Source organism: Trachypithecus francoisi, unplaced genomic scaffold, assembly GCF_009764315.1.
Source record: "Trachypithecus francoisi isolate TF-2019V2 unplaced genomic scaffold, Tfra_2.0 Lachesis_group20, whole genome shotgun sequence".
NCBI lineage: Eukaryota > Metazoa > Chordata > Mammalia > Primates > Cercopithecidae > Trachypithecus > Trachypithecus francoisi.
Window position 1 is genome coordinate 6038634 of NW_022681466.1, and position 16110 is coordinate 6054743.

Sequence of the window (16110 nt, forward strand, 5' to 3'; positions counted from 1 at the left end):
GACTAAACTGCTGACCCACAATGTTGTGTGCCACTGGGCTTTCGGTAGCATGATTATGGTGATAGAAAATGAAAAGAAAAACCCGCAAAACCTAGACCCAACCCAGGGCAGCTGCTTCACCCTCCACTCTGCACAGCGGTGACTACCAGGTGGCTTCCACTCCCTTCCATCTGTCCCTTGAAGCTCTTCACGATGGCCTGTCCTGCCTATCCTGCTCCAGCCCCCATCCTCACAGGTGGCTCCCTCTGATGCTGTCAGATCATAGCAGGCCTTGGACCTAGAGAGTCATTTGCAGCTTGTGATTGAAAATAACAAGTATGGGCCAACTGCGGTGGCTCACACCTGTGATCTCAGCACTGTGGGAGGCAGATCCCTTGAGGTCGGGAGTTCGAGAGACCAGCCTGGCCAACACGGTAAAACCCCATCTCTACTATAAATACAAAAATTAGCTGGGCATGGTGGTGCATGCCTGTAATCCCAGCTCCTTGGGAGGCTGAGGCAGAAGAATTGCTTGAGCCTGGAAGGCAGAGGTTGCAGTGAGACGAGATCGTGCCACACACTCTAGCCTATGTGATGCAGACAGTCTCTGTCTCAAAAATAATAATAATAATGTTTGAATTACAAAAGTGACATGTGTTCATTTCAGAAAAATAAATTGTGAAATACAGACAAGGTTGTTTTTGGGGGGTTCTTTGGTTGTTGTTGTTTGTTTTGAGACAGGGTCTTACTCACGTGTGAGTTTACCAACTGGACTACTACCTTTATTAGGGCCTTTTAATACAGGAAAAATATAAAAAGAAAGCATGGCAGTGGAGGGTGTTGATAATGGGGAAGGTTATATATGCATGGGGGAAAAGGGTCTGTGGGAAATCCCTGTATCTTCTGCCCAATGTTAATGTGAACTTAGAAATTCTCTAAAAATTAAATCCTACTTTTTAAAAAAGAGAGACATAGCCAATAATGCCAGCTCTGAAATACCTCCAGTTTACACTTTCTTTAAAAAGGTAAAATGCAGGCCAAGTGTGGTGGCTCACACCTGTAATCTCAGCACTTTGGGAGGCCAAGGTGGGTAGATACTTGAGCCCAAAAGTTCAAGACCAGCCTGGGAAACATGGTGAAATCCCATCTCTATAAAAAATACAAAAAATTAACTTGGTACAGTGGCATATGCCTGTAGTCCCAGTTACTTGGGAGGCTGAGGTGGAAGAATCACCCGAGCCGAGAGAGGTCGAGGCTGCAGTGAGCTATCATCGTGAGCCACAGCACTCCAGACTGGGCAACACAGCACAAACTCATCTTAAAATAAAATAAAATAAAATAATTTGCTCAGAATTGCTTTTCTTTTTCTTTTGAGATGGGTTCGCACTGTGTCACCAAGGTTAGAGTGCAGTGGTGCAATTACAGTTCACTGAAGCTGTAATTCTGGAAAAACTCCTGGGCTCAAGTGATCCACCTGCCTCAGCCTCCCCAGTAGCTGGGAATACAGGCATGCACCACCATGCCCAGCTTATTGTTTCATTTATTGTAGAGATAGGGTCTTCCTATGTTTTCAGGCTGGTCTCGAACTCCTGGGCTCAAGTGATCCTCCTGCCTTTGGCCTCCCCAAGCACTGGGATCACAAGCGTGAGCCACTGTACCTGGCCAAGCAAATTATTTAAATAATTTTTTTGAAACATAGAAAAAGTTTAAATGAAAAGTAAAAGTCTTATCTCCATCTCCCACCTACCAGCCCCTGAACCTCAAAGGCAAGCCTGTTGGTCTCTATTGCCTCCTTGAGAAAAGTTAATCATACTCCAGCAGATAAACCTAAGTAACATATACACACTCATCATACTATATATACCACTCTGCCCCTTACTTCTTTTGTTTAATAATGAACTTTCTCCCAAACAGTGAGACAGGAGAGTTCCCTTGACCCTTTTGCAGGTAGGAACTGGAGGGCACCAGCTCTGGGTCCAGTCGGCCACTTAGGCACCAGCAGGGATGAACTTTACTTGCTGGAACCCACTGGGTTCAGCTCATCATGAGAGGGAGCACACAGGCAAGTGGGTACTGGGGCTGGGACGAGTACTTTTGGGCTCTGGCCCCACGGCAGCATGGAGGGGTGTATTACAATTAAGGTTCTTTTAGGTCAGGCACGGTGGCTCACGCCTGTAATCCCAGCACTTTGGTAGGCCAAGGTGGGTGGATCACCTGAGGCCAAGAGTTCAAGACCAACCTGGCCGACAAGGTGAAACCCCATCTCTACTAAAAAAAAATACCAAAAGTTAGCAGGGTGTGGTGGCAAGTGCCTGTAATCCCAGCTACTTGGGAGGCTGAAGCAGGAGAATTGCTTGAACCCAGGAGGTGGAGGTTGCAGTGAGCCAAGATCCCGCCATTACACTCCAGCCTGTGTGACAGAGTGAGCCTCTGTCAGAAACAAAGAAAGAAAGAAAGAAAGAAAGAAAGAAAGAAAGAAAGAAAGAAAGAAAAAGAAAGAAAGAAAGAAAGGAGGGAGGGAGGGAGGGAGGGAGGGAGGGAAGAAAGGAGAAGAGAAGAGAAAAGAAAAGAAAATTGCAATTAATGCTCTTTTAGCAGTTGCCATCCACAGATAGCTAAGTTTTAACCAGCTCAGCGGAGAGTCAAGGTGACAGTCTTTTCACACCCTGCCCTCTTAGTACAGAGTTAAGCATTAACCAGCTCAGTGGAGAGTCAGGGTAACAGCCATTTACACCCTGCTCTCTTGATACCCGGGTTCTTGTTGGGTGTCCGGGAAGAATCAGGTCACATAGACTTGAAGGATGGTGAATGCAGAGATTTCATTAAGCAGAGGAAGTGGCTCTCAGTGGTAGAGGAGCTGGGAAGGGGATGGTGTGGGAAGAAGGTGATCTTTCCCTGAAGCCTGGCCAGAGATAACCGGCTCCTCTCTGAAGTCGTGCCATCTGAAGTTAAGCCGTGTCTACCCGTATGCTCGATGGTCAGTTGCTTCTTCTCTCGACGTTCAGCTGCTTGTCTCTTCTCTCCTTCTCAGCCACACCTCTCTGGTCCTCTGCCAGTGGAGCATGGGCTTTTTATGGGTACAGGGCTGGGGACATGGTGGGCCAGGGTGGTTTTGGAAAAGGCAACATTCAGGCAGGAAAACAGGAATGCATGTTCTCATTTAGGGCCGCAGGTCCAGGCTTGAAGGTGGAGCCATAGCCAGGACCTCGCCCTCTTTTACCCAGTATCTCCCTGCCGCCTGTCTGTATCAACAGTACATACATAGCTTCATCATCCTTTTACTGTTTTCACAGTACTGCACTGTATGTATATTCTAGAGTTTACTTCACCAGTCTCTACTGCTAAATTATTTGTTCTTGCAAACACTACAATGAGCATCCTTACACACATATCTTGGTTTACTTTTTTTTTTTGGATGGAGTCTTGTTCTGTCACCCAGGCTGTAGTGCAATGGTGTGATCTTGGCTCACTGTAACCTCTACCTCCCGGGTTCAAGTGATTCTCCTCCCTCAGCTTCCTGAGTAGCTGGCATTACAGGTGCACGTCACCATGCTCTGCTATTTTTGTATTTTCAGTAGAGACAGGATTTCCCTGTGTTGGCCAGGCTGGTCTCAAACTCCCAACCTCAGGTGATCTGCCTCAGCCTCCCAAAGTGCTGGGATTACAGGCGTGAGCCACCAAGCCTGGCCTTCTTGGTTTACTTTTGCAAGGAAAGCCATAGAGTTGCTGAGTCAAAGGCGTTTGCACTTGATACCTTGATAGATATTGTCAATTGCTCTCCAAAACAGTTGCTCAATGTATACTCCCACTAATAGTATATGTATGAGTGCCTGTTTCCCCAAATCTAAACCAGTACTGACCATTACCAAACTTTTATCAAGCCACTATACATTATATTGTCATTGTATTGGTTAGGGTTCTCCAGAGAAACAGAAACAGCAGGCTATATATATGGAGAGAAAGAGAGATTTGTCCAAGAAATTGGCTTACATGACTGTGGGGGCTGGCAAGTCCAAAATCTGTAGGGCTGGCTCAAAGGCTGCAAATTTTCAGGCAAGAGTTGATGTTACAAACACGAGGCAGAATTTCTGCTTCCTCAGGGAAACCTCAGTGTTGCTCTTAAAGTCTTTCAATTAATCAGGGAACACTCACCCAAATTACTGAAAACTTAAAGTCAACTGCTTGGAGATGTTAACCACATCAACAAAGTACCTTCACAGCAACATCTAGATTCGTGTTTAATTGAGTAAGTAGGACTATAGCCCAGCCAAGCTGACACATAAAACTAACCATATGTACACAAAAAAATATATCAACCTATTCACATCCTTTGTTCACTTTTCTATTGAAGTTGTCTTCTGAGAGCCCTCCTTATATGAGGGATATTACCATTTGTCATATGTCTTGAAAATATCTTCCCTGTACCATTTCTCATTCGACTTTGTTTCTGGAATCTTCTGTCAACCAAAACATTTTTATTGAAGCAAATCTATTGATCTTTTCTTTATGGCATCTGAATTTCCTGTCTTGTTAAGAAGGTCACTCAGAGCCACTTTAGGAGCCATGGTAACCACCCCATTTATCAGGTTTTCTAAAAGCTGTCCCTGAATAATAAAGTCACAAAAAAGCAGCAATAGTGTACTTAGACAGCATTAGCCTGGCTCCCATCGAGAGGCCTGGATAAAGTAAGATTTAACGTTATGCCCTGGGTTTATCAACGGTCGATACGGTGGCTTTAGAAAAAGCTTTGCATCTTCCACAAAATTGCAATTGCCCATTTTGTTATTCAGGGCCCCTTGCAGAAGGATCCACTTAACAGATTCCTTATAGCAGCGTATACCAGGAGAAAATACTCAATGGAAAGGACTCAGGCATACAATGTCAGACAAGTACCATACACCCCACCTGGTTTTCCACTTTGCCATGACTGTCAGGAAACCTATAACCAAACACAACGCTTAAACGCAGTAACAACCCAACCTCACTCTGGGGTGGAAGATTAGACCCAACCCACCCCACCCGTATACACACACCCCTATTCTTTGTATATTTTTTCAGACACTTTCTTGAACTGCCTTCTCATACTTGTGGGTTTGTTTGAAACCACCTATCCCCATTGGAAGTGAATGAGGTGCAAATACAGATAAGAACAAAAAGACTCAAGAAGAGAGAACAAAGACACTTGTCTGAATGGTGGCAAAGTTGACCCAGAGGTTTCTGTCTGAACTACAATTAATTAACTTTTTTTTTTTTTTTTTTTTTGAGATGGAGTCTCGCTCTGTCGCCCAGGCTGGAGTGCAGTGGCGTGGCCTCAGCTCACCACAACTTCCGCCTCCCGGATTCAAGTGATTCTCCTGCCTCAGCCTCCCGAGTAGCTGGGACTACAGGCACGCGCCACGATGCCTGGCTAATTTTTGTATTTTTAGTAGAGTCGGGGTTTCTCTATGTTGGCCCGGCTGGTCTCAAACTCCTGACCTCATGATCCACTTGCCTTTGCCTCCCGAAGTGCTGGGATTACAGGCATCAGCCACCGCACCCAGCCATAACATTTTCATAAATGCTAAGAGAAGCACAAAGAGGGAAGGCATCGTGAAAAATCTGGACCCAAAGTTGACATTCAGCTTCTCCAAGCAGTGAAACTGGGAACCAACCTGGAGAAATTTAAGGAATTTTCAGCAACTGTTGAGTGGTGAGAGAAGCTCTGCTGTGCTATCTGTGAAACCAGAAAATCTGAGCCAGATCTCAGTTAATTTAGAAAGTTTATTTTGCCAAGGTTGAGGACATGCCCATGACACAGCCTTAGGAAGTCCTGATGATATGTGCCCAAGGTGGTCAGGGCACAGCTAGGCTTTATACATTTTAGGGAGACATGAGACATCGATCAAAACATGTAAGAAGTGCATTGGTTTGTTCTGGAAAAGTGGGACAACTCAGAAGCAAAGGCAAAAGACTAGAAACACAGAGAGCTTCCAGGTCACAGATAGTTGCATTCTTTTGAGTTTCTAATGAGCCTTTCCAAAGGAGGCAATCAGATATGCATCTATCTCAGTGAGCAGATAGGTGACTTTGAATAGATGGGAGGTAGGTTTGCCCTAAGCAGTTTCCAGCTTGAGCTTTCCTTAGTGATTTTGGGGGCCTAAGATATTTTCCTTTCACGTATCTGTCTCACATGTCCATGTGAAGAGACCACCAAACAGGCTTTGTGTGAGCAACATGGCTGTTTATTTCACCTGGGTGCAGGCGGGCTGAGTCCAAAAAGACAGTCAGCAAAGGGCGGTGGGATTATCATTAGTTCTTATAGGTTTTGGGATAGGGAATGGAGTTAGGAGCAATGTTTTGCGGGCAGGGGGTGGATCTCACAAAGTACATTCTCAAGGGTGGGGAGAATCACAAAGAACCTTGTTAAGGGTGGGGGAGATTACAAGGTACATTGATCAGTTAGGGTGGGGTAGAAACAAATCACAATGGTGGAATGTCATCAGTTAAGGCTATTTTCACTTCTTTTGTGGCTATTCAGTTGCTTCAGGCCATCTGGATGTATACATGCAGGTCACAGGGGATATGATGGCTTAGCTTGGGCTCAGAGGCCTGACAATATCTAACATAATGGATTTAGGCAGCTCCATTCCTAATTATTTGGGGGGCCAGGGCTAGAATACAAATGGAGGCCCACAGACCGTGTGTCTCAGTATCTTAACATTCTAAAGCAAGCTCAAAAAGCCAACAAATCAAGTGTGTCTAATCTTCCCTCCTGAACAAAATACCTTCTTACCAACCTGGAAGCCAGGTTAGCATGTAGGATTCCCAGAAGTTCCACACTAAAATGTGGCAGCCGAGGGACAACCAACCTCCTGTCCCCAGCCCCCACCCACAAGCTCCTCTCCTTCTCCTCCCACCCTTGCATACCCAACCCCAAAGGCTCTCAGAAGAATGCACGAGGCTCCACATCCAAGCTCTGTCCGCAGCCCCTGCAGACCTAGGGATGCCACAGTAACAGCGACCTTGGGGCAAAGTGCAGTTAGTCTACAGGAGGAACAGGAGCCTTTGTCCATGTGGACACCTCACTTCATGGGAAGGAGCATAGAGGAGGAGCAGGCCTAAGGGAGGGCCTAGGTTTAGGAAGCGATAATTCAACAATGCTTGTAAATAGACCAGCGCTGAGCTCTCCATCATGGCCTAGGTAAAAAGCTCTTAGAGTCATTATCAGTAGCTTTTTGTTGTTGTTGTTGTTGAGACAGAGTTTTGCTCTGTCACCTAGGCTGGAGTATAGTGGCACGATCTTGGCTCACCGCAACCTCCATCTCCCGGGTTTCAAGTGATTCTCCTGCCTCAGCCTCCCAAGTAGCTGGGATTACAGATGACCACCATCATGCCTGACTAATTTTTGTATTTTTAGTAGAGACGGGGTTTCACCATGTTGGCCAGGCTGACCTCAAACTCCCGACCTCAGGTGATTTGCCCATCTTGGCCTCCCAAAGTGCTGGGATTATAGGCTTGAGCGACCGTGCCCGGCCATTGTTAATAGATTTCTGAAGCTGATAAAAAGACCTGGTAGGGCACGGTGGCTCACACCTGTAATCCCAGCACTTTGGGAGGCCGAGACTGGTGGATCACAAGGTTAGGAGATCAAGACCATCCTGGCTAACACGGTGAAACCCCGTCTCTACTAAAAATACAAAAATTAGCCAGATGTGGTGGCGGGCGCCTGTAGTCCCAGCTACTTGGGAGGCTGAGGCAGAAGAATAGCTTGAACCTGGGAGGCAGAGGTTGTTTTGAGCCGAGATTGTGCCACTGCACTCCAGCCTGGGCGACAGAGCGAGACTCTGTCTCTTTTTTTTTTTTTTTTTTTTTTTTGAGACAGAGTCTCGCTCTGCCGCCCAGGCTGGAGTGCAGTGGCCAGATCTCAGCTCACTGCAAGCTCCGCCTCCCGGGTTCACGCCATTCTCCTGCCTCAGCCTCCAGAGTAGCTGGGACTACAGGCGCCCGCCACCTCGCCCGGCTAGTTTTTTGTATTTTTTTAGTAGAGACGGGGTTTCACCGTATTAGCCAGGATGGTCTTGATCTCCTGACCTCGTGATCCGCCCGTCTCGGCCTCCCAAAGTGCTGGGATTACAGGCTTGAGCCACCGCGCCCGGCCTCTGTCAAAAACAAAAAAACAAACAAATAAACAAAGACCAAGACCGATATGAGAGGATCATCCTGCCCCGCCCCGAGCCAAGGTTCAGCTGAATCTGACCTCGGTGAGCCAGAAAAGGTCCCAAGAAGACAGGACTGTTTCCTATGATGAACTTGTATGCACCCCTAGACCTCGGTGAGCCAGAAAAGGTCCTGAGAAGACAGGACTATTTCCTATGATGAAAATTGATGGAAACTCCTCACCCCGGAAAGGAAAAGGGTAAAAGCGAAAATAATTAGAATCTGTCATGTTCTTTAGGACGCGAATGAGGGGAACGTAGATGGACTACCCCTCACATTCTGGAATATTCTCTCTAGGAAGCACTTCCTAAAGCCTGAGAAAGTTAGATTCTAGATGTAAATTATTAAAACCACTGCATATAACAAACAAATGAGTTCTCTAACCCAGGAGGAAATAAAAGCTGGAGAGGTTCAGGAGGTGGGTGGGGGCACAGTCACGGGACATCCAAAGTCAATGCCATGGACAACCTCATTTTCAGCAGACACTGATATGCATTCCCTTCCTTGCCATTGCCAGAGTTGAACAGTCCCTGGGCCCGACTCAAGGAGGCCCAGCCAATCTCTATGTTTTTATGGTTTTGTTGTTTTAATGTCTTTATGTTTTTACAAGTCCAGCTAAAGTTTGCACCTCCTAGTCCTTTCAAACAGCCTTGAATTCTTGTCTTTGGAAGGAGGCCACACTGTCCATATCCACTCACCAATTCATTCGTCCATTCATTGAGGTACCAGCCTCTGGGTGCACGTAGAGTTCTTCTCTTTTGTTTATGATTTTCTTTCAAACATTTCATCTGAACTTCCAAGCTAATTATCACCCTTACTCCCTCCCAGTTCAAACCTCCCAGAGGAAGGCGGTCTTCTCCCTCTTTTCCCAGAATCTGCTTCTCTTTGAAATGTTGTCTGCTCCTTGTTCTAAGGCCACGTGTGCAAAGCACATTCCAGCCATCTGATTTTGTTTGATTCTGTAGACTGGTGTTTTGGGGCTCTCCCACACAGGAGATCTATGGACATCGTGTTAGTCCTGCTCTTCCAAAGAGGAGATGTGAAAAGGGAATTAAATGTGCAAGGGTTTTACTGGGGGAAACGCCTATGAGAGAAATAGAGTAGGTGCCAGCGAGGCCAGGGGAGCCTTCAGACCATGATGCAGGCTGGATCCCTGTGAAGGAAAGAGGAGAGAAAGGTTGTGTGGAAGCATCCCAGACCACCTTGCAGTATCTGGAGGGCTGTGCAAGGCCATGAGGGAGACCTTGAGCTAACTCAACTATTAGAGGGTCCTGTGTCTCCCCGGAACAGGCCTGCCGTGCTCCACCTTTGGCTGGTAATTGCCCGTAGGAAGCATGACCTCAATGCAAACAGGACAATGGCTTTCAAAGCACGGCAGTGGGGACCCTCAGTCATTGATACGCCTGTGGTTGGAAGTCTGAGAGACACATTCACATGGTCACTTCAGATGCTTATTAACTTGGGTTCGAGGGAGATCTCCTCTGTGCCTTCACACCCCTTTCAGTGACTTCAATAGAAAATCAAGACTTTAGTGTGTTTGTGTGTCTAAGTGTATGTGTGGGTGTCTGTGTGCATGTGTATGTGTTTGCATGTATGTGCGTGTCTGTGTCTGTGTCTGTGTTTATGTTTGTGTGTATATTTGTGCATGTGTGCATATTTGTGTGTATGCTGCATGTCTGTGAATGTGTCTGTGTGTTGGTGCCTGTGCATATGTGTCTGTGTGTATGTGTGTAAGTGCATATGTATGTGTATATATGTGTCTGTGTTATACATGTTTCTGTGTGTGCATGTCTGTGTATGCATGTCTGTGTGTTTCTGAGTTCATGTGTGCATGTGTGTTTGTGTCTCTGTGCATGTCTGTGTATGTGTTTCTGTGTGCATGTGTGTGTGCACATGTGTCTGTGTCTGTGTATATGCATGTCTGTGCAAATGTGTGTTTCTGTTACTGTGTGTTGGCATGTGTGCTTGTGTCTGTATATGAGTGCACATATTGGTGTACATGTGTTTCCGCACGTGTCTGTGCACATGTGTGTGTTCTCTGTGTATGTACATGTGTGTTTGTGTGTACATGTGTGTTTATGTGTATTGTGTGTATGTGTGTTTCTGTGTGTAGACGTGTTTTTGTGTGTCTGTGTATGTGTATCTGTGTGCATGTGTGAGTTCATGTATGCTCTGTGTGTATGTGTTGTACAAGTGTCTGTGCCTGTGGATGTGTGCGTGTATTTCTGTGTGTACACATGTTTTTCTGCGTGTGTGTGCATGTGTGTTTCTCTGTGTTAATGTGTTTGTATGTGCATGTATGTTTCTGTGTCATGTGTGTTCTCTGTGTGTGTTGTACATCTGTGCATGTGTATGTGTGTGTGCGCTTCTGTATGCATGTTTGTGTGTGCTCTGCGAATGCAAATATGTTTGTGTGTGCATGTGTGTTCTGTGTGTGTACATGTGTTTTCTGTGTGTGTCTTGTGCATGTGTTTCTGTGTGTGTGCATGTGTGTGCATGTTTGTGTGTGCATGTGTGTTCTGTGTATGCGTGTACATGTGTTTTTCTGTGTCTGCATCTGTATGTGTGTCTTGTGCTTCTGTGTATGCATGTGCATGTGTGCATATGTTTGTGTGCATGTGTGTTCTGTATGTGTGTCCATGTTTTTCTGTATCTGTATGTGTCTTTGCATGCATGTTTCTGTGTCATGTGTGTTCTGTGTGTATGTTATACTTGTATATGTTTGTGCTTCTATATGTGTGTTTCTGTGTGCATGTGTGTACTTGTGTGTGCATATACGTTTGTGTGTGCATGTGTGTTCTGTGTATGTGTGTACATGTTTTTCTGTGTCTGTATGTGTGTGTCAGTGTCTTGTGCATATGTGTTTGTGTGTGTGTGCATGTTGTGCACATGTGTGCTTAGAAAGAACCCACTGCCAGAGCCACAAGGACACCTCTGAGGCCAACTCACATTGCAGACCGTCACCCCTCTCTCTATTGCTCCCTTCTAGACCATCCTGGTGGGCGACAGTGGTGTGGGAAAGACGTCTCTGCTGGTTCAGTTCGATCAGGGCAAGTTCATCCCCGGCTCCTTCTCGGCCACTGTGGGCATCGGATTCACGGTAAGCACTGGCCGACACTGCCAGCTCTGGGCCTGGGCTCAGGACTCCAGCGTGTTTTTGTTGAGTGCCAGCAGGAAACAGGTGGACACTCGCATTGGATCATTCAAGGATGATTAAGGAGAAGACTGTTCCCCAAGGTGTAGGAGGGTGTTGGGTGACCAGGAGGGAGGGTGCACTGCCCTTGGGTAGTCCAGGAACTCCACCCACCTCTAGCCTCAAGCGGGAAGAGAAGGCACCCTCACCAGAACCCAGGGACAAAGCGGGCTGCTGGGTGAGCTGCTTGGCAGGAGCTGTGTGGGACCTACAGTGGAGGGACACAGCAGCCCATGGGAGCCCCCCAGGGAGGCAGCCAGGAGAACCATCCCCTGTCCCACCTTGCTCTCCTCCTGCTCCCCATCTCCTTCTGGGGCTCCACACTGGATGAACACAAGTGGAAGCCAGAAAGCAAAAAATATTTTAATATGGGATAGCTCAGGTCAGCCCTCCAAGGCCAGAAGAATCTGGAGGGGCAGAGGGACGACAAAGTTTTCAGCACAGTCCAAACTTAGCATTGTCACACGGGTCTCAGGGAGCCGGCAGGCCAAGGTTACAGTTCCATGTTTACCCCTCAGTAAAATGGTAAAAGGGCAGCTTGAGTTAAGGAATCCCAGCACCTCGTCTTTTTCTGCCCACAGCCCCTCTGCGGGACAAGAGATCCCTCCTCTCTACCATACATCCCATCTCCCTGCATTGTCCCGTGCCTGCGGCTGCAGCTGCCCTTGAATTCCTGGGAAGACCTTGGGAGAGGGTTCCACTCCTCTCTTGGACTGTGGCAGGAGGAGCAGGGCCCTCCCTTGGGACCCCAGCATCTTGAGATGGGGAAGAGCAAACATCTCTTCTTGGACAACACAGATGTTTGGGAGCCTCTGGGCCCAGAGCACAGGGCCTGCGAGGTCACATTCAGGATCAGTACGCAGCAGTGCCACGCTGATGGGAAGAGACAGAGGAAAACCCAGAAAAATGGGCTTTTCCACTGGGTCACAGCCAGGAAGGCAGGGGTTCAGAATGGACATGGCTTCTGGGTGACCTTCCAGGAGGCAAAGCGGAAGTGAGTGCCTGGCTCAGGTGTGTTCTCGGGCCTAGAATTGACCCTGAAACACCAGTGCCTGGGGCTCTCCCCCGCGACGGGACCAGCTGGGCTCTGGTAGTGCTAAATAGGGCAGGGCTGAGACCCAGGAGGCCAAGGCTCCCTGGCAATCCCTGAGGTCTTGGACTAGGCTGCCATGAAGCAAACCAGGATGACCTGGTGCCAGGCGTCACCCACCCCAGCCCAGGCCCAGTCTGCCCTCAGCAGCCAGAGCACATCCTGCCCTCAGAGTCACACCCGCATCTCCTCACCCACCCTTCTGCCTGTCTGGTGAGGAAGGAGAGTGAGGTGGATGTGGCTGTGGACATGCAAAGTCTGATTCACATTCCACAGACCACAGAGGTGAGATCTCTGAATTTTGCTGCTAGCTTGGCAAGAAAATTGGGGCCAATTTCCTGTGAAGGAAAAAGAAAGTGCGTGGTCAAACTATGTGCTCAAAGCTGCCTGAGATGGGACAAGCTGGGCTTTCCCACTGACCTCAGGCTAGGGTGGGCCTCTAGAGCCTGGGCTGCCTACTTGGCACCAGCCAGCACCCAATGTCCTGGTGCATCTCAGGACACACCTGTTGGTTGCTTACGCTGAGTGAGGGTCTGAGCCCCTGGCCAGAAACTCAGCCTGGGGACACCTGAGCAAAGAACTGGAGGGCATCAGGGTCTCCTCCAGATATCAGCGGTCTGGGGGTCCCCGGAGAGCCAGGCTACCAGACACTTGTTCACCCATCTGTCCTTCACACTGAGATTTGAGATATGACATGGATAAGGGCCCTGCTGCTGGTCAGGCTGTAGCCTGGAACTCCTGTGTGATGGGAAGGGAGGCAGAAGCTCCCACTGGCTCCGCTCAGGAGGCTGAGTGCTGCCCAGGTGGCAGGGGAGGGATGGAGCCCCTGGTCTCCCACTTTGGAGGAGCCAGAGGTGAGCAGGGTGACTACCCCCGGCGTGCCTTCACCCGTAAACTACCAGGCCCATTGCCTTCTGGAAGTGGGACCTGCCCAGGTCCTGTGTAGGTGCCTCTCAGTCAAGACCTTCCCTAAATTCTCCACCACCAACTTCATCAAACTGGCTGCGGGGGTCCTGCTGATGGGGTTATGGGGTACTGACGTCGATGGGGTTCACACAGGGGTCTTTCCAGTCAGCCCCTCCCACCACAGTTCAGGTCCTCCTTGTTACCTCTCCTCAGTTTCCCCCAAATTCCCTAGTCTTGCCTAAATACTGATGCAAAATTCATCTTTCAAAACCCTTACTCAGGCCAGTCGTGGTGGATCACACCTGTAATCTCAGCACTTTGGGAAGCTGAGGCAGGCGGATCACTGGAGGCCAGGAGTTCAAGACTGGCCTGGCCAACATGGCAAAACCCCATCTCTACTAAAAATACAAAAAAAATTGCCAGGCATGGTGGCACACGTCTGTAATCCCAGCTACTTGGGAGGCTGAGGCAAGAGGATCACTTGAACCTGGGAGACAGAGGTTGAAGTGAGCTGAGATCACGCCATTGCAGTCCAATCTGGGCAACAGAGTGAGACTCCATCTCAAAACAACAACAACTACAACAAAACCTCACTCTGCTCATCCCCCACCTGAACATTCATGGCTCACTATTGCCTTCCAAATAAAGTCTGAATCTCTCATCTGCTGGTCAAACTGTTGCACAGTTTAGACCAGTGGTTTTCAAACACTCCTTCAGCATGCATAAAAGCCTCCAGGGAGAAGTTCATCTGAAACACAAATTCTAAGCTCCCTCATAGACATGCTGCTTCAGTAAAACCACGTGGGGGGCCCAGAATCTGGGAGCTCTGACCCAGGGGGTCCACACGCCATGTTTTGCAAAACATGAGCTGAGGCCTTGTCCCTCCAGTCTCTGCCCGGGTCTCCTTCCCACATCCCTACCCTGTGCTCTTTGGCTGTGCTGTTCCCCAGCTCTGGAGTTTTCTGCCATCCACCTGGGTAGCAGAGAGGCCCTTGCCCCTGCCCCCCAGAGCTCCAGGGCTGCACACAAGAGCCTCCCGTCTCTCAACAAGCACGAGGGCCTGTCTCACCGACACTTAGTACTTCCACTATCAGCAGGGCTGCATGACTATGAGGGTGTGATCTGTGAACAGGAAGGCAGGGGTATCTATTTGGGGGTATTGTGGGGGTGTGCATTTCAGATCTGGAGGCAGTAAGAGGTGTTGGCGATAATTTACAGGCTAATATACACATTTGGTGATGGTGTGAGGCATGGGGTCCATTGGAGACGCAGGTGCTTGCAGAGTGATGTGGCATAGGTGTCAATGGTGTGAAATAAACTGTGCCTGGAGTTGCATTGTGGTGACCGGAGTGTGTGTTTGGAGTGAAATGAGGTATGTGTGTTTGGGGGTCATGTAAGATAGCTTGTATGTGTGTGGTATGATAGTATGTTTGTTTGTTTGTAGTATGAGGTAGTTTGAGGCATAATACAAAGTTGTGTGTGGGGCATGTTATGAAGTGTGTGTTTGTGGTATGATGTAGGGTGTGAGGCATGTGTATTTATGGTATGATGTGAGGCAGATGTGTGTAGTGTGATGTGGGGTGTGTGTGTATATATTTGTGGTGTGACTTGAGGGTGTGTGTATGAGTTGTGGTGTGAGGTGTATGTGTGGGGCATGTGTGGTGTGATTTGAGGTGTGTGTGTGGTGTGAGGTGTGTGGTGTGATTTGAGGTGTGACTTGAGGGTGTGTGTGTGGTGTGAGGTGTATGTGGTATGATTTGATGTGTGTGTATGTGGTGTGAGATGTGTGTGGTGTGATCTGAGGTGTGTGTTGTGAGGTGTGTGGTGTGATTTGGGGGTGTGTGTGGTGTGAGGTGTGTGGTGTAATTTGAGGTATGTTGAGGTGTGTGGTGAGATTTGAGGTGTGAAGTGTGTGTGGTATGATCTGAGGTGTGTGTGGTGAGGTGTGTGGTGTGATTTGGGGGTGTGTGTGGTGTGAGGTGTGTGGTGTAATTTGAGGTATGTTGAGGTGTGTGGTGAGATTTGAGGTGTGAAGTGTGTGTGGTGTGATTTGAGGTGTGTGTGGTTTGAGGTGTGTGGTGTGATCTGAGGTGTGTGTGGTGAGGTCTGTGGTGTGATTTGGGGATGTGTGTGGTGTGAGGTGTGGTGTAATTTGAGGTATGTTGATGAGGTGTGTGGTGAGATTTGAGGTGTGAAGTGTGTGTGGTATGATTTGAGGTGTGTGTGGTTTGAGGTGTGTGGTATGATCTGAGGTGTGTGTGGTGAGGTGTATGGTGTGATTTGAGGGGTGAGGTGTGTGTAGTCTGAGATGTGTGTGTGTGTGGTGAGGTGTGTGTGTCTGTGGTGTGTTGTGGGGTGAGTGTACACGTGTGAGTGTCTGTGGTGTGTGTCTGGGGAGAGACACAGGCTATCACAGTACATGCACAGCCTCAGAGTGAACGTTAGGAGGCCCAGATTTCCTCCCTAGAGACCACACAGATCCCTTAGTGAGTGCCTGTTCTGCACAGCCCGTTCCCTGTTCTGAACATCCTTGACCCCAACACGCTTCTGACTCACCCAAGGCTGCCCTTGAACACCCTACAGGACATTACAGTGGCCCTGGGGACAGTGTACACACCCTCCAAGTATAACGTTACCCACACACCACAAACCCAGCAGGCCAGACAGGGACCGCCTGGAGGAGAGACCAGAGCCCCTCTCCCTGTGTTCGAAGACTTCTTCCCTGGGTCAGATTCCTCCATCCAGA

At 48.4% G+C, this 16110-nt stretch overlaps 1 protein-coding gene across 1 annotated transcript in view; it reads left to right on the top strand.

The window, feature by feature from the left end:
- Positions 1-16110, top strand: part of RAB37 (RAB37, member RAS oncogene family) — a 76124-nt gene that overhangs the window by 46409 nt on the left and 13605 nt on the right. Inside the window, exon 2 of the mRNA XM_033182077.1 lies at positions 11165-11275. Coding sequence (XP_033037968.1) covers positions 11165-11275 — 111 coding nt within the window. The remainder of the gene's footprint in view (positions 1-11164; positions 11276-16110) is intronic.